Source organism: Arachis ipaensis, chromosome B7, assembly GCF_059453495.1.
Source record: "Arachis ipaensis isolate K30076 ecotype BB chromosome B7, ASM5945349v1, whole genome shotgun sequence".
In the NCBI taxonomy this organism is placed as follows: domain Eukaryota; kingdom Viridiplantae; phylum Streptophyta; class Magnoliopsida; order Fabales; family Fabaceae; genus Arachis; species Arachis ipaensis.
Window position 1 is genome coordinate 9719236 of NC_142442.1, and position 19110 is coordinate 9738345.

The 19110-nt window shown below is 39.3% G+C and overlaps 2 protein-coding genes across 3 annotated transcripts; one reads left to right on the forward strand and one right to left on the reverse strand.

Moving 5' to 3' along the window:
• Window positions 1-6664: 6664 nt before the first annotated feature.
• On the reverse strand, window positions 6665-12286 carry LOC148550308 (serine/threonine-protein phosphatase 7 long form homolog). Its single transcript, XM_088494058.1, has 5 exons — window positions 12162-12286; window positions 10880-11622; window positions 10713-10800; window positions 10199-10611; window positions 6665-6887 (listed from the first exon to the last, which is right to left on the reverse strand). Exons 1-5 carry the CDS (start codon window positions 12225-12227, stop codon window positions 6665-6667), a joined length of 1533 nt encoding a protein of 510 aa, XP_088350184.1. The 5' UTR covers window positions 12228-12286.
• A 3415-nt stretch (window positions 12287-15701) lies between these two features.
• Window positions 15702-18159, forward strand: LOC107609346 (uncharacterized). Of its 2 annotated transcripts, none has more exons than XM_021107263.2 (2): window positions 15702-15881; window positions 17112-18159. In XM_021107263.2, exon 2 carries the CDS (start codon window positions 17118-17120, stop codon window positions 17955-17957), a length of 840 nt encoding a protein of 279 aa, XP_020962922.1. In that variant the 5' UTR covers window positions 15702-15881; window positions 17112-17117; the 3' UTR covers window positions 17958-18159. The 2 variants fall into 2 exon arrangements, with proteins under 2 accessions (XP_020962922.1, XP_016166761.1); XM_016311275.3 differs by lacking the exon at window positions 15702-15881 and adding an exon at window positions 16864-17023.
• The last annotated feature ends 951 nt before the right edge of the window (window positions 18160-19110 follow it).

Genomic DNA, 19110 nt, shown 5'->3' on the forward strand with positions numbered 1-19110 from the left:
CCATTACTGAAGTGCGTCCCGACCGCAAAGATGACTGAAGTCTTAGAAGAGGTCCACAATGGTATCTGCGGGAATCATCTCAGAGCAAGGTCCCTCGCTAGGAAAATCATCCGAGCCGGGTTCTACTGGCCGACTTTGCAGAAAGATGCCACCGAGTTCGTGAAGAAGTGTTAGCCATGCCAAATGCATGCAAACTTTCATGTCGCTCCCCCCGAGGAGCTCATAAGTATAACTTCTCCATGGCCTTTTGCTAAATGGGGATTGGACCTATTGGGACCCTTTTTCCAAGCGCCTGGACAAGTAAAATACTTAATAGCGGGAGTATACTACTTTACAAAATGGATCGAAGCAGAGCCATTAGCCACCATCACCGCCCAGAGAAGTCGGAAATTCCTCTACAAGAACATTATCACAAGGTATGGGTCACCTACTCCATCACCACTGATAATGGCACTCAGTTCACCGACTCCACCTTTAGAAACCTGGTAGCCAGTATGAAGATCAAGCATCAGTTCACCTTGGTAGAACATCCACAAGCAAATGGATAAGTCGAGGCAGCCAACAAAGTTATACTGGTAGGGTTGAAGAAAAGGTTGCAAGATGCAAAAGGAGCCTGGGCTGAAGAACTGCCCCAAGTATTATGGGCTTATCGGACTACGCCTCAATCTGCCACAGAAGAAACACCCTTCCGACTTGCTTATGGCATAGAAGCCATGATACCAGTTGAAATCAATGAGCAAAGTCCAAGGATGAGCTTCTACGATGAGGTCGGTGACGTACAGGGGCACAAAAAAGAACTCGAGTTACTCCATGAAGTCCGGGAACAAGCCCAGATAAGAGAAGCAGCATTGAAACAAAGGATGACAAACAGATATAACAAAAGGGTCATTCGAAGAAGTTTCACCCCAGACGACTTGGTTTTGATTAGAAATGACATTAAAGTCAACAAATCTGGGGATGGAAAGCTTATTGATAAGTGGAAAGGACTATACAAAATTAGCGAGGTCATAGGAAAAGGCTACTATAAGGTGACCGACTTAAATGGCACCGAGCTACCCAGGTCGTGGCATGCTTGTAATATGAAGATGTATTATAGTTAAAAGCGAACCCCATTCTCTGATGTACTCTTTTTCCGACTTCATGATTTTTTCCCAAAGAAATGGTTTTCTTGAAGGGGGTTTTTAACGAGGCATCAAAATGGGGGCTAAGGGGCAACAATTTGTCAAACCCCTTAGTAGCAAAAAGTACCTTTGTGAATAAGTAAAAATCTTTTTTCTCCATATCTCTTTATAAATTCTTTTTATGTTATTATCATTCTTTCTACGAAACGCGCCGACTTAAGCTCGACAAAACGTAAAAATCCCATGAACCGACCTATAAGGTCGTCAGGATAAAACGACGAGGTACAAGTCGGTGTAAAGAGATTATAAAAGTAGATCATAATAACTCGGAAGCATTATCGACTTACAAGTCGGCAAAACCGAGAAGCATGGAAATGCATCGCAAAAATAGCCTAAGTTAAAGAAGCTCAATAAAACAAAAATTGAGTATAGGGAATACAAAAGAGATAAGAAAATCCATAAAAAAAAAAATCAAAGGCAGAGGTTATCCCAAGTCTTTGAAAAATTCAAAATAACTTAGACAAAAGACAGTCAGCCAAGAAAAAAAAAAGATTTTTCAAAGAAAAAAGATCAAAAAGGTTTTTTAAAACCTAAAGCATGCACACACCAAAAATATCCTAAACCCTTATCCAAAAAAGGGTATTTTTTAAGCAAAATTTTGTTTACGGCCACGAAGGGCCAGGAAATGTCAGAAGCAAACCACCACAACAACAGAATATTAAATTGTTTAAAAACAAGGGGCCCACAGGCCGAGCCTCAATAGCCAAATCTCAATTAGCAGGAAGGTCAGCACCACCAGAAGGCATAGAAGTCGGGTCAGCAACAGGGGAGGACGGAACAGTCTCATCAGCAACAGGAGTCGAAACGCCTGAAGACGTTGGCTGAGACCCATCTTGTTGATCCTCACGAAGAGGAGATTCTTCAAGTCTCTGCCCACGGGTCTTCATCTCAAAATCCGTCTCAGGGCGGGAAGGAGAAATGATAGCACCATCCACCACAATCTTATCAGGATCCAGAAGAGAAAGGTCTAGGCCAGGAACGATAACTTCGACCTTTTCCTTAAAGATCCTCCAAGCTTCCTCCGAGCTTTCCGCCACGGAATCTTCCAGATCCTGATAAGCCTCCCTACCCTTCTCCAACTCCCGCTGAAGATCGATGTTGTCGGTGAAGACTCTGACGTAGTTTTGCTCCGCCTTCTCCTTCATCTCCTCCGCCATGGCACACTGGGCCATTAATTTCTTCTCCCTATCTTGAAGTTGGGACCTCTCCTCCTTTAAATCAGCAACTTCCTCCAAAATCCTATTCTCTTCCTCCTGATAAAAAAGAATCCTTCCCTCCAGCTCCTCAACTTTTTGGGTAGAGCCCAAAGAGCTTAGGGGATTCTTCTCAAAGATATCAAGGAGTTTTGTGCATACCCCAGCTGCTCGAACACTCCCCTGAACCAGGATATTAAGATGGTTTCGAACGAAAACATCATCCATATTAATATGGGGAAAGATGTGATTCCGAACGAATTGAGGACCATCAAATTCTTTGGAAGAAGCACCTGAAGTCTTGCGCTTCTAAGGGGAAGATCGGGTAGGAAGGATATGAGAAGGAAGAGAAAAGGCAAAAGTAGAAGTTACCATAAGAGGACGAGAAGAGGTCCCCAAATCACGAGGAGGAGGGGGAAGAGTACCGGCAGCCCTGGTAGCATCAACCCAAGCACGAGACCTCCTTTTTGCATCCTGAACCTTCTGATACGAGGCACTGGAACCTTTCTTCACCATCTCTGAAAAGAAGGAAACAAAAAAAGTTAGACTACTACAAATCGGAAACAGCTAGTTACAAGTCGGAGACAGCTAGTTACAAGTCGGAGAATGTCAAAAGTAACAGTAAAGCTACCTAATTGGGTTCGTACAAAATTTGGAGACCCCTGAAGAAACTTTTTTGTATCCAAATAAGGGGCTCTTCCCCAAACTTATCGGAAGAACCCCACAACAGCCTCCTCTACTTCATCCAAATCATCCAGGCCGTATTTCTCTACCAGAGAGGCCTCCAACCAATATAAAAGGAAGCAGGGAGAAGAATTATCATAAAGGAAGAAGGGATGGTGACCCTCCACGGCTAGGACCTTAACAAAGAAGTTCTTAAAATCATGGAAAGACTCATCAAAGATGGAGAAAACTTTCCGACCTTGAATGGCTCGGAAAGAAATCCACTGATGTTTATTATTTTGCCCCCTTAAAGACGTCGGAAAATCCAACCCTCGACTTATAAGTTGGTAAATTTTCATAAAACCCCTGAAATTGGGGTGAAGCTGGGTGGGAGAAACTCAGCAGTAATTCAGAACCTCTACCTCAAAATCAGAAAAAGGCAGAAACACCCCCAGACGGGTAAAAAGACTCTCATACATAAAAAAGAAATGAAGGTCATCATCAGCAACGCTCTCAAAACACACCCGGTCTTCAGGACCTGGGGTAGCCAACTCATACTTTGGTTCATCAGCATCAGAGCAACAGATCCTATGGTGAGTACAGAGGTCGGTGATATAATATGTGTCCACTAAGGGTTCCTCCCCAAGAACGGTATCATCCATCCACAGCGAAAGGGACTCAAAGAAAGACATCTCTTATAGTTTGTTAAAAAGACAACGAGACCTACAAAGAAAAAATGGAAAGAATAAAAAATAGGGTCTCTATAAGGCCAAAAGCAGTTTCTCAAAGAAAATCACTGGGTCTGCTAACAAACTCATTACTATCGCACAAAACTCCTCTAAAAGTGCATATTAGAGCATTCAACAATAAAGAGGAGAAAGAAAAGGGCTAACCTTTGTATAGAGGTAACGACGAGCAAGAACAACAGCAGAGTACATCAAGAAAGAAGAAAAAAAGCTTCTCTTTGGAAGGAGTAAGGATTGCAGGCAAGAAAACTCAGAAAACGAAAAGAACAGAGGAAAGAGAGAGAAAAGTATTTATAAATGCAACAGGGACAAAAGAGTAAAACGAGACTATCATTAAAGATATGCGCCGTTACTAATGTAACCGCTCCCTACGTGTAAATACGAAACCCCTAAACGGACGCGACGTTTGATTAGACGCGGCTGTTGAAGTTTTTTGAATCACGTCGGTTTTAAAAATTACGTCGGCTATAGGCCCTAGTTAAAATACTTGAATCCAACTCTTAAGAAAAAGAGATTGTATTCGAGTAGGGATACTGTTCATACCCTTACCCAACACTAAGGCCCATGTCTACATAAAAAGGCCCAATCCAAATATTGGCCTTCACTCGAGACCGACCTTCTGTCAAGAAGTCGGATCTAACGACGACTTGCTCTAAGGAAGTCGGGAGCGAAGATTAGCTGGAAAATAACGCTTATTCAAATAAGTAACCGCCCCTAAAATCTCTCAACCCTCTTCCGGGAGCCATATCTCAACTTCCCTAAGATAAAGGGACGGTTATCCAACAACGGTGGTTATTGGTTCACCATTATAAATACATTGATACCCTCAGGTATCTCTAAGTTCCAATACTCTCTAAACTTGCGTAGACCCTTGCTGACTTAGGCATCAGAGTGTCTTTACAGGTACCACCCCCATTCACTCATACATACAAGTCGGGCGGAAGCTCTCAGGCACTAACCCAGTCGAAGTCTTCCTCCTTCAGACGATTGGACCAACCCAACAAATCCAGCCCACTATTCTCCGGTTACGCATCGTAACAGTAGTGTTTGGCTGTTTACCTTAACAAAATATCAGCAAGAAAATATTATTTTTGTCATCATTTTCTTTTTTTTTTCTTTTTCTTTTTTTTTTTTTGGTGAGCATTCTTTTTTGGTATCGATTCTTAATGCAAATTATTCTTTAAAATAAGCTAATTCTTAAAGGTAGAAAAATCTTTTAATATTTAATTAGTAATTAGCCGCCTCTTGGGTGAAATCATCACTTATTCAACCCTTAACTACTTGCCTGTTTTCTTGTTAATTCTAACTAACTAACCAACCACTTTTAGTTGCAGTTAGATGTTGTGTTTGTTACGACTATTTTTGTTTATTTTTTTCTAAATGTTATCAAATATTCAAGTAGCTCTTGATTCACAATTCAGTTAAATAAAAAAGTATATATATTAAAATAGATCTTTAAAGAATTTTACATCCAATATTTCTGTCTTTAAAATTTTTATTACGATAAAATTCATAAAATATATAAATATTTCTGTCATATTTTATAGGACTTATTTTTTTAACTTAAAATAACAGGTGTGAGTAAGATAAAAATTTATATTTTTACTTTTATAAAGTTCAAAAATTTTAACATAATAAAAAATTTTAGAGACTTACATGTCTAATGCAAAATTTTTGTAAGAACCTATCTGAATATATATGTATAAACATCTTGCTTTGGAACCAAAAAGCATGCTATTTGTTTTGGCCAAAATCAATGTTTTAAAATTTTTAAACATCTTATTAATTACGGAAAACTTCTACTACAGTATCTTTTCATGAAATAATCTCATTAAGTATACCTCGTTTTATATAAATATTTTTTTGATATTAGTATTTTTTTTTTAAACAACTATACATGAATTCGTTTGTTTTATTAATTAAAAAATAATTTAAATATATAATTAATGAGTAACAATGGTATTTTTATACTGGATGTCAAAAATATTGAATAAATGGTCAAATTAGTTTTTGAAAGATTACTCATTCTTCTCTAAATTAGTTCTTGAAATATTTTTTTAATCAAATTTGTCTTTCAAAGATTTTAAATTAATTACTTTATTAATTCTTCCGTCACTTCTGTTACTAATGACATCATCAAAATTTGTTAACATGACACATTAATATCACAATACACATTTAGTAGTCCTAATTAGTAGGTAACATGATAAGTTTATGAATTTAGATCAAATCAACTTTAAATTGAGGAATTTCAATACCTCAAGTTGTTCCCTCAATTAGGTTTTAAATTTAATCTAATTTCATAAACTTATGGGCAATTTACGCATCTAAATTGTTTGATCTCCAATATTACGCAAATAAATTGTTTCAGTTTTTAATACGCAAATGCATTGTTTCTATATTTTATGTAAACCGCTACTGCCAGTAGCGGTTTACGTGTGAGTGTGTGTGTGTGTGTAAACCGCTACTGGCAGTAGCGGTTTACGTGTAAGTGAGTGTGTGTAAACCGCTGCTGGCAGCAGCGGTTTACGTGAGTGTGTGCATGTGTGTAAACCGCTACTGGCAGTAGCGGTTTACGTGTGTGTGCGTGTGTGTAAACCGCTACTGGCAGTAGCGGTTTACGTGTGTGTGTGCGTGTGTGTAAACCGCTACTGCCAGTAGCGGTTTACGTGTGTGTGTGTGAATGGGGCTGCCTATATAAACCAGAGAGGGACCAAATGTGAAGAAGTAGAGTGTTATTCACAAATGGAGGGAGAGGATAGTTTTGTGGCTCTGGTTCACTGCTCTGGAAAAATTCAAAAGAGCAAAAGGCATGGTGTAAAATTCACAGATAGAGAACCGCTTAGTGTTTTTATTCGATCTTCGAATACGTTGGCGGAGATTAAGCAAAGCATATTACGGAAGCTCGGTGTGTGTGGGACGAAGTGGGTAAAAAAATTATTTTACAAGATTCCCATTGATGTTGTCTCAACTGGTGTGAGATATGAGACCTTCGTGATCGGGTCGGATGAAGACTTGCATGTCTTGTTTCACTGCAGGCGTAGTTTTCCGGAGGTGAGGGTAACTGAGCTGTTTGCAAAGTTGGAAGATGGTGTGGATAGCTCAGGGGCATCGGCCCCAAATCCTCAGTCGATCCCAGCCGGTGGTGCCTCAACATCGATGCCTGTGGTAGCAGTGGCAGTTCCGAATCCGGAGCCCGAACTTGCTGGGGCTGTTCATGCATATGTTGGTCCTGTTGTTCCTGATTTTGAATGCGATGCCGGACCGGATCGGGTTGAGAACGCACTGTTTGACGATGATTTGGATGAGGAGCCTGTCGATATTGGTGGGGACAGTGATGATGATATTCCAAGAGGCGGACGTTCAGCCCATGGATGTTCCGGTTCTGCAACACAGGAGTACCCTCCCCACCTCTCTTCTTCGAACTTGGAAGCCATCGGCCAACAGCAGAATGTTGATGCAACATTCGAGGGGCAGGGGATGCATGATGGGACAAATATGTCTGAATTTCAGATTGGCCAATCCTTCCAGAGTAAAGAGGAAGCCGTGTTGAGTGTGAAGGATTACAGTATTCGGCGTGGAGTTGAGTACAAGGTTATGGAGTCCGACAACCTGAAATACCAAGGGAGATGCAAGGAGTTTGGTAACGGGTGCACGTGGTTGATTCGGATAGTCATGCGGAAAAGGAAGGGCACATGGGAGGTTAGGAGGTACAACGGTCCGCACACGTGTATGGCCACATCGATATCAAGCGACCACAAGCAGCTTGATTATCATGTTATCTGTGCGAGGATCTATCCATTGGTTCGAGCTGATGCGTCGGTGTCTATTAAGGTGTTGCAAGAGGCCACGGAGGCGACTTATGGATTCATGCCTAGTTATCGGAAGGTGTGGTTGGCGAAGCAGAAGGCAGTAGCGCAAATATATGGTGATTGGGAGGAGTCATATGCAGATCTGCCTCGGTGGATCCTTGGAGTCACATGCACGATGGAAGGTTCGATTGCTCTATTGAAGACGTCCCCGGTTAGGGTGGGTGACCAAGTTGACGAGGATAGAGTTTTCTTTCATCGGATGTTCTGGACGTTTCCTCCGTGTATTGAGGCTTTCCGCCACTGTAAGCCGCTGATAAGCATCGACGGCACACACCTGTATGGCAAATATGGCGGGACGTTGTTGTTGGCGATCGCACAGGATGGTAACTCAAACATTTTGCCTGTTGGGTTTGCACTCGTGGAGGGAGAGAACGCAGATTCTTGGTCGTACTTTCTATCGAACCTTAGAAGGCATGTCACTCCACAGCAAGGTATTCTCGTGATCTCTGACAGACACAACGGCATCAAGGCTGCGTTAGAGAGCCCCGATAGTGGTTGGCTACCCCCGCATGCTTATCGGGCATTTTGTATTCGGCATGTTGCTGCAAATTTTGCCCTCACTTTCAAGGGGCAGGATGCGCGGAGGTGGTTGGTAAATGCCGCGTATGCGAAGACGGAAGCAGAATTTGACTATTGGTTTGATATAATGAGGACGGAGAACCCGGCTATGTGCGAATGGGCAAACAGAATGCCTTATGAGAGGTGGACACAGCATAAGGATGGTGGGAGAAGATACGGTCACATGACCACCAACATCTCTGAGTGTGTGAACTCTGTCTTGAAGGGCACAAGAAACCTCCCGGTGACGTCTTTGGTTAAGTCGACATATCTCCGGCTGGCCGAGTTGTTTGTTGTCCGTGGCCAGACGGCAGAGGCACAGTTAGGGTCCGGGCACCGGTTTTCACAGGCAGTAGTTAAGGCCATTGAGCGTAATCTGAAGGAATCAAGGTGCTTCACGGTGACAGTGTTTGATAGGCATCAGCTTGACTATACTGTGGCTGAGACGACTCCCACCGGGAAATTCTCTTTGGGTAGCTATCGGGTTTCTCTGAGGGATCGCACCTGCGATTGTGGATACTTCCAGGCGCTGCACTACCCCTGCTGCCATGCCCTCGCATGCTGTGCGCAGTCACACCTAGATTGGGCAACTTATGTTGATGAGGTGTACACCATGTCTGAGGTCTTTAAGGTGTATGAGATGTCCTTTTCACCATGTATTCCAGAGGGGCTTTGGCCACCATATGACGGGCCGACGGTTATACCCGATCCGGGCATGAGAAGGGCTAGAGAAGGACGACCACGGTCCACCCGCATCCGCAACAACATGGACGAAGCCGACACCAGCCGACCTAAGAGGTGTGGTCTGTACAGGCAGCCCGGTCATACCCGACGGGTTTGCCCTCAGCGAGGTTCAACTAGTGGGATGTAGATTTATCTTTACTTATTTCGTTTATCATTTATGAGTTTTTAGTCTTTTTGTTTTTTCTTGTGAATGATAATATCGGTAGTTGTGTTTCACTTTTCTAGAGATATTGTGCTTAATTTCCATCTTAGCTAACAGATCGATAAAGAATAGACTGTCTCAACATAATCATAAAGTAAAAACTGAACAATATAAAAGTCCTTCCAACAAGACTAAAAATAAGGCCCAACGGGCATAAAACATAAAGTAACAAGTACCCATTATAACAGTCATACAAATATAAAAAACATAAAAGTCCTAAATCAGAAAATAAACTACATAGCGAGAAGTAAAAAACAACAACACATGGTGCTAACCATCGCGATCATCCCTCGCAACATCATGAAAGTCACCAAGGAGATGAGATCCTGTCCAACATCGAGCCGGACGTCTGACTCGAGTCGGTCGGGCTGCTTCCTGTCCAACATCATCACGTGGAGGGTCTAACCCGTAGGCGGACTGGGGGGTGCCCCCCATAGTGAACCAAGTATCCAACGGACTACCTGCAGGCACGTTCAGATCTACCCCATACTGACCTTGATAATCATGTGGCTGGGAATGCATCTCCGTCATATGTGGCTGGTAAGCTCCGGTCTCCATCTGCACATCCGGCATCTGCTGCTGGTAAGACTGGCCACCAAACTGCACATTCGACGTGCCAGCATCATTCCCAATCAACTCAGCAAAGTCTGCATAAAACCGTGGACTGACCAGCTGATCATCTAAATCCATAGTCATGGTCGGTGTGAACTCCGGCATCTGAGAATAAGCTCTGCTAGTGAATGTATCCCCTCCAGCCTCAGTCGCTGCGGTCCCACTCACTCCGCCTGCGTGCTGTGTATCATCCGGAGTTCTCCCACGTCTGGCATTAGACCGACGAACACGGTGATCGACCTCAGCTCTAGCATCTCCGCCTGCGTCATCCTCCTGCATCGCATCATGTAACCACCTCCACTCTCGACCGGTGTCCCTAGTCCCAACACGACGGCGTCTCTCAACACGATGGTTGTCCGGCATATCAGGTAGCTGTGATCTGCGTGGAACCTGGGAGGATCCTCTCTGATATGCCTCCGGAGGTATCTGGGTGCCTCTAGGATCGGCAAATGCAGCCCCAGGGCTAAGGAATCGCTGAGCCTCTCGGTACCACCAATCTAGGTAATCTGCAGATGGGCCAGGATCTGCCACTCGCTCAATGGAAATGACGGCATCAAGTCGGTTCTCCCAATGCTCATGCCATTTCTGATAGTAGTGGGGAAACCACCTATCGCCACCCCTACCGTCCTTAGCATGCAGCCAGTCTACGTTCAAAGCATCCTCGGGGGTATGTTGTACTCCGCCCAGCTGTGGAACAACCCTGTCAACCTGATGCCACTCGATGACCGCAAAGTATATCAAGGCAGTCACGGCTCGCCACATGCGACTGTGCTCCTCTGTAAGTATCTCTGGATGGACCACGGCAAGTACATCAAGCACGGAGTAGGGCTCCCACACAATCTGAAATTTAAGAACTCATCAAGGACTACAATAACAAGTATATATCTAGTCACGAATAGAGATCAAACAAAAAGTAAAACTCTTGCTGCTATAAAACTTACATCACGAGCGGTCAGTCGATCCAATGCAAGCCGATACCTAATGACCCTCTGCTCCTTTCCATCATTAGGAGGTAAGTAGGCAGACCACCTAAATTTAAGTGATATGAGACACCAAATTTAAAATATGCCCAATAAATTTGTTAAACTTAAAAAAGCATAACCCAAACCTTGATGCCAGCGGGAAAGAGAAAACCTCAAACCCGGCCAGCCTAAGAGACGGAAACCGCCAGAATATCCAACTCTGAAGTAACTGGAGCGGGCCCGCAAGATTAGTCACATTTCTGTTTGCTACCTGACACATACATCGGTACAGCCACGCCAAAGCGGCCGAACCCCAGCTATACCTCCCCATGCCATCAAGGTTTGCCACAAATGGCAACCATCGTATATGAACCCGGTTCGCACTCTTGTCCCCAAATAACTGAGTCGATAACAGCATCATGATGTAGGCCCGTGCGTATATGCGGACAGTCTCCTCGCTCGCATCTGGTGGTAGCACCCTAAACCTCTCGTGGAACCATGTAAAGTGTACTGTCATCTGCTTGACCTTATTCGGTGGGGGCCGCTCACCGAATAGGTCCTCAAACCACTCCCAAGCTGGTCGGCCACCCTCCATGTATGTCTCAAACTCACCAAGGCAACCACTCACAGCCTCCCCATCCACAGGAAGCCCTAGCTGAAATGCCACATCCTGCAATGTCACTGTGCATTCTCCGAAAGGCATGTGGAACGTATGCGTCTCAGGACGCCACCTCTCAACGAACGCACTAACGAGTGGCTCATCCAACCAGAACCATTGGCTATTTAGCCTAGCCAAATGGTACAATCCAGCCCGCTCTAAATACGGGATGATCCTTTCATGCATGGGCATATTCTGTTGCCGCCTCACACTGTATATACACCTATTGGGCTGCACAGAACAACAAACGAAAACAGAGTCCAATTAAATTCTCCTATCCTTAAACAGATTTCCATATCTAACCGAATACGAATACCTTAAAACATCAGCAAATTCTCCTATATAATATTTAAAAAAAATTTCCTACTCACGATAGGGAAAATGACAACACAAATAATTTACTTATTAAGATCCAGAAATTTTAAAATATTGTAAAGAATTTAAATTTAAAACTTCATATCATACAAATATCCTAAACAAACTATAATAATTCACTAATGTCAACTATCCCGTTCCCTAAACTAAACCAACATTAATTAGCGGGCATAACATTCATTGAATGGAATTAAATTTCAGGTAACTAGGCATATCTATAACTAACCAAGAAAAACTAAAAACACTAAACCAAGATTAGTGAACTAACATCCTAGCATGCGAACCCTAAATTCAGGATACAACGACTAATCTATAAATTCTAATTCCTCTACCTAACCCACCGTTTTTCTAACTAAGATATGCAAAGACTACAAAAAAAATAAATATTAACTAACCTCGTCACCAATAGAACCGGCAATATGCGCAACGCCGTTCAGTCGGTACAGGTTCCTGCCTGCCATGATAACTCGCCAGAAGTCGCCGCTGAGGAACCTCGGACCCGCTCACAACTTGCTCTGACTTCTCTCTACAATTTCCTCTCTCTAGAAAACTCCTCAAACCTTCTAAACACATAATCCGCGGGTGCAACCACGGTTTATATAGGCAAACCATCACACGTAAACCGCTACTGGCAGTAGCGGTTTACACACACGCACACACACACGTAAACCGCTACTGCCAGTAGCGGTTTACACACACGCACACACTCACGTAAACCGCTGCTGCGGTTTACACACACTCACTTACACGTAAACTGCTACTGCCAGTAGCGGTTTACACACACATACACTCACACGTAAACCGCTACTGGCAGTAGCGGTTTACATAAAATATAGAAACAATGCATTTGCGTATTAAAAACTGAAACAATGTATTTGCGTAATATTGAGGATCAAACAATTTAGTTGCGTAAATTGCCCTAAACTTATCATTCAAATAGTCAATTAAGATTTTTGTGTAAGTTATAGTATCACTTAAGATGCCATGTTAAATTAACAAATTTTGTCATCATCAACAAAGAAAATGATAAAATGACTAATACGACTAATTTAAAATTTTTAACAAATGAATTTGATTAAAAAAATATTAAAAATTAATTTAGATAAAGAGTAATTTTTCAAGAATGAATTTAACCATTTATCCCAAAAATATTCAGTATATAATGTTTTTCTTCATAAAATAACCTTACTTTAACATTGACTTTTGTGTTAATAATTTTTTTAATTTATATACGCAATTGTTCTAGGAATAGACTATACGCTCTTTTGGATATCGAATCTGAATATTAGTTAATCCAAAATACACATCTACAATAGATAATAACAAATGATTTCCCCAAAATTAAGAACGACGTACTCTCTTATATAGTTTACATAGAAAGAGCAATAATTTGAAAATCTAATTTATCTTTCTAACTATCCCGCTAATAGTTAAATGAATAAAAAAAAAAAAATTTAGTCACAAAAAAAAAAAATGAATAAAAATTTAAATACATAATTTTTTTAAAATATTAAAAAATAAAAATTTCAAAATTTTTTTATTTAGAGATTAAAAAAATAAGTTAGAATTTTTATTAATTTTTTTAGAGTTTTAAATTTATGCTTTACACGAAAATTAAATAATTCTAATCTTAATTTCTTCTTTAAAATTAATATTTCCAAAACCTAAATAAATTTGTGTATACTAAAAGGTGTTTAATTTTTTGTGTTTTTTTTAATGATGACGATGAGAAATTTTGGATTTCAAATATACTATATTAATAGCTTATTGTGTTATTTCCCTTTTTTTTTAATTATTCATATATTACGCAACCGTTGTACCCATCTTTTTCATGGTACAAAACATTAACAGCATGTTAATTAGCCAGTGCCGGTCGAAGCAAGACTCGTTATTTATCATAAATTTAAGACGACGGGTTTGAACAGCATGGTTAGCTGATTTGATATGATGGATACCTATATGTTAGATAACCTCAACACCAAAATATATTATACTTTCGCATTTAATATTAAACTACTCTTCTACCTTAACCTATAACAACAATAAAGAAATCTCATAACTCATAAATTCAACTCAACAAAATACATAAATTCAATTATAATTTTAGTCTTTATTATCTTATCTTATTTTTATCTTTATCTTATCTTTATTTGTTTTTATTTTTCATAGGCCAATATTCTATATATATTTAGTTTTACCTTCATAATCTACATTCTACAAGACAATTCAATCAATTAACAATTAATAAAAATTTGCATTCTTTTCTTATTCTTTCAAAAAAAGAAAGAACAAATAAGAGCGTAGAGCGCAATAAAAAAAAGCGCGTGAAGCTCAATAAAAATACAGATGAAACTACTAAAACAGATACAGATAAAACTTTCAGAAGAAGATACAGATGAAACTATCAAAAAAAGGTGTAAATAGGCCATAATAACTATTCTATGAATGATAGTTGTTTTTGTTAGAACAAATATAACCAAAATTAATATTGAATTGAATTTTTATATTCTATTAAATTAAATTTGTGGGTCATAAAACTTTTTTATTGTTATCAATAAAATAAAATGAAAGAATAGTTTAATATTTAAAGAATACAAAGATACTTAGATACCTCAAGTCCTGACCAAATAATATAAATTAAAACAACTTCAACTCCACCTTACTAGCTAGTAAACCATTGAACATGACCCCAAATTTGCCATGCAATTATGATGTGGATATATATACCTCAACCTTCTTTCTACTCAATTTTCGTTCTAAGTAACGTTGGGGAGTGGAAAAAAATAAAAGCCACGAGCAAAAATAAATATTGAAGAAATCTATCACTTAAAAATAAACAAAAAATGAAAAACATAAATAATAAGAAATGAAATTTAACATTTAAAGTTTTATAGTTATCCAAACACATTTTTAGATTTTTACTATGCAACCTAGCCACCCACCCACTCATACACGTTACAATATTACAAAACCAAATTTCCCTGCTCTCATCTTCATATAACTAACCTTCTCTCTAGCTACAAAGTAAATGAGTTCACTGAAAAAGAAGACCACGGAAAAAAATCTTCCTTCCTTTGAGTTAGTTAAACTTAAAATATTTCTAATTCCACTTTCAGAATCTCTTTCTCATTCCATTATGAAATTTCTATACAACTATATTAGATCTACATTAAAATTAATTATGAAAATAAGTTATGACTTATGAATCCGAATTTCGAACCCAAGAGGGCAAGAGAATTTGACCCAAAGTGTTAGAAAATTAATTTAATTTTTTAATTTGTTTGTGAGTAATACATATATTAATTATAATTATAAATTATGTTATTTTAAATTAAATGACTTATATAATGAGTCACAAAAAAATGACTTATATAATGGTGATCTTATTTATTGTTATAAATGCTAAAATGAATAAGTCATTATTACTTTTGATTTAAAATTAAATGAGAATAAAATTTGTTCCTTAGATAATTATCTTTTAAATTTTAGATATATTATGTTTTGAACTTTAGATACTATTTTATTTGGGGTTTAGGATTTAATGAGTACCATGCTTAAATATAAATAGACTTTCAGAATTTCGATCTCAATATACCAAATTCGTCTTTGTTGTTCTTTTTCCATCAAAAGAGTTGCAATTCAGCCACCTAAATTGAGATAATTCTTCCGACTAATTTCTAATTACTACTAATAAAAATATGCTTTTGCAATATGATATATTTTTGATGACTTAACATCAATAATCTGAACTAATAAAATAATTTATTTCAACACAAAGTCCAGCTGGTTCATCAGGCCCAAACGTCCTGGTACTTGACAAGTCGGCATGTCATCAACCGATATTTAAATTTAAATATTAATTACCTCCGAACCAACTAGAAGATAAAATAACTTGATTGAACTTATATAAAGGAGAGTCACATGCTTCTTCAGGTAACACATCCTTAAGTCACAAAAAAAAAAACACATCCTTAAAATTCTATCTCTCAGATCAATTTTAACTTAGTGTCGCAGTGTTTTTGCATATTACCCTTACCATTTACCGATCAGAATCGTGAAGCCAACCAGCATGAAGAATCAATAGAGAAACTGTGGATCCCGTGATTTATTTTCAGGTAATTCACTAATATAAATCATTAGTATAAAATATATATTCATTAAAAATAAATTAAATAATATAATAATATTTTTAACTTAACGTGACAATCATAGGATTTCAATTAAATATTTTACAAATATAATTAAAAAATAAAATATTTTATTTTTAAAATTTGGTAATCTTATACTAATTGAAATTTGTTGTACAATTTTTTATCAATAGAAAAACTGTCACTTCTAACAAAATTATTTTCTGTTATAATTTAAAATATTTTAAATATATTTTTGTTATTAACAAATATAAAAGATAATTTTATTTAGAGTTTAATTAGATACTTTTGTTAATGATTGGATAATTTCATGACTTTTTGTGATTTGCTCTAACCAAATTTTACTTTTTGACATGATCAGTTATCAAAATAATTAAATATATGGAGGATAAAATTGGAAATAAGAGAATAACTGAAAAATAACTTAATTTTGAAGTTTAAAATATCTTCTTATCCCCAGTATGTACTCTGTACTGTTATTGTTATGCATCTCTAACTGCAACAACAATCATGCAGTTACTACTTACTACATCCATCTGTTTTACCTCTTCCTTAGAAACACATCAATCCCCTAAGTCATAACCATATATTCCTGCACTTTAATAACCGATGACCGTTCCCACCTTCATGTTCCACTTTGACCTACCCATGAGTTAGTTAGCCTCCTTCCTTGGCCACACACATCAAGATTATGGTCACAGAAGGAATAAATACAACAATTAAATCCCATTTATGCACCAAACAAAATAGGAATTACATAGTCAAAGTAAATTAATATAATGTATATAGAAAGTGAAGAATAGTCCATCCTAACTGCCACACTCTTGGAAAATGTTATTCATCCCAACTAATTAAAATTAATTAAGTAATTTAATTAACATGACGTATGTATATCTCCGAAGCTTGTTAGAGTTTCTAGTTTATAGGAAATGGCGTTATTTGAGTCAGTTAGAAAAGAGTGCGGCAGTTATAACGTCCTCTCCCATTATTATGAATCTCCCTAACCATCTAAAACCCATTCCTCTTCCAAAAATAACTAACATGTTTTAAAACTCCCATGCCCCATGAAACAAGAAACTAAATAATCCAAAACAAAAGCGCTGTTCAAGGTTCAATGCCAACTCCAACTCTACCAATTATCTTTGCTATTAACAGATATATACCATACTAATCTTATTCTGGAATTTCATCGAACAGGTTGCGATGATGATCGAAGACAACAACAAATTTGACGAAGAAGCAGATCGAATCAAGGGGTCATGGACTCCCCAAGAGGATGCAACGCTTCTGAAGCTGGTGGCGCAGCACGGAGCACGGAACTGGTCCGTCATAAGCAACGGGATACCGGGCCGATCGGGAAAGTCATGCCGACTGCGGTGGTGCAACCAGCTCAGCCCCGACGTTCAGCACCGACCGTTCACCCCTGCGGAGGACGAAATCATCCTTAAGGCTCACGCCGTACACGGCAACAAGTGGGCCACCATCTCCAGACTCCTTCCTGGCCGCACCGACAACGCTATCAAGAACCACTGGAACTCCACCCTCCGCCGCCGTAAAGGTGTCACCGTCGCCTTTCCCGGCGCCGGATTCCCCTCCGCGGCAGCAACCGACGCCTCCGCCAGCGGAGGATTATCCGGATTCTCTTCTGCCGCCACGTCGTCGTCATCAGATTTCAGTCCAACATTTGTTTGCCAAAAGCGCAAGGGCGAGCAGTTAGAGTTGCCACAGAATGTCAACAAGAAGCCGTGTTTGGCGGCAGTTGCCGTCAACAGTCACGCGGAGGAGGAGGTTCGCCAAAAGCGCAACGCTGAAGAAGAAGAAGAAGGCGGCGTGACGACACTGAGTTTGCTCCCGCCCGGAGAGAAGCCTTTGGGCGCAGAGGGAGTGTGGCGGAAGGAGGAGGAAGTCAATCGGTACGGCGAGCATGCATGGTTGATGAAGATGATGCGGCCCATGATAGCAGAAGAGGTTAGGAGATACATTCAAAGCTTACAAAAGACTCAACCACTCTTTGAGCCTGATCCACCTAGTAAAAATTTTTAATTAATAGACAAACATATTAATAATGTATATCTTTTCTTCTTTTCGTTGTTTTCATGTATACATTTGTATTTTACTTTCTTGCTCATCCCTTTCAATAACTGTTGCCTAGACGCCTAGTGTTTGATTTGTTTAGTTAGGATGATGATATTAGTGAATGTAATGGTAGATTTTGAATCACTCCATTACGGATAGCTCATTGTTAACTCAGACTTTTAATTTTTTACAAGTATCTATCGTATTAAGATAGTTTTTTTTTAAGTAAAGTATTGTGATCACTAACGAAGATGCACATGTGGGGTTTAATTTATTCACCCCAAACATTAACATTATTACGTCGGCCTTAATACTTGCTATTCCTCACCCCCTATCATTTTTCTTTTCTTCGGGCTTTATCTTAGTGAATGCATTGGAGGTAGTTTGTGGATCAATTTTGCCTATGAAGGAAAAGATTGCAGTGTTATAGTCTTCACGGATGTTGATTTGGTACATGTATATATTTTGTAACAAACAAATATTAATCAAAAAATTATTTTTTTTAAATTTTATTTAATGTATCTTGTAATTAAATAAGGTAAATTTAAATTATGTGGCCTAATTGTTTGAGTGAACTACCAACTCGACCCATGTTTATTTCGCAAAATGACAAAGTAATCCCTGATGAATAAAGCAATCCACTTCGGTCTCTGTCCCATACTTCCGTGACACAAGGCGGTCCCTATGATGAATCTCCGGTAACTACGAACGGAAAACGTTAAGCTGTCACGGTGAGTGTGTGTTGGCTTGCTTATGTGGATGAATGTTGTACACGTGGACACCTCAAATAGGGAGTTAATTGTCTCCATCCACCTCAACCAAAACGACATCCCTCTTCCATCTTCGCTCAACTGCTATACCGGAATGGGCCTCCTAACCATGCGAAGATGGAAGAGGGATGTCGTTTTGGTTGAGGTAGATGGGGACAATTAACTCCCTGGCCATTTGAGGTGGATGGGGGCAATTAACCCCTAACCATTTGAGATGTCCACGTCTGCAGCATTCATCCACATTAGCAAGCCAACACACGCTCACTGTGACAGCTTAACATTTTCTGTTTGTAGTTACCGGAGATTCACCCACAGGGACTGAAGTGGATTGCTTTATTCATCAGGAGTTG

Excerpts from the sequence above, each read along its gene's own strand:
- LOC107609346 (XM_021107263.2), top strand. The coding sequence starts at position 17,118 with ATGATGATCGAAGACAACAACAAATTTGACGAAGAAGCAGATCGAATC.
- LOC148550308 (XM_088494058.1), bottom strand. The coding sequence starts at position 12,227 with ATGGCAGGCAGGAACCTGTACCGACTGAACGGCGTTGCGCATATTGCC. Across the intron at positions 10,801-10,879 it reads TCTTTCCCGCTGGCATCAAG|GTGGTCTGCCTACTTACCTC; the intron begins GTTTGGGTTATG and ends ACTTAAATTTAG. Across the intron at positions 6,888-10,198 it reads GCCGATCCTAGAGGCACCCA|GAGCTATCCACACCATCTTC; the intron begins GATACCTCCGGA and ends GCCGATGCCCCT.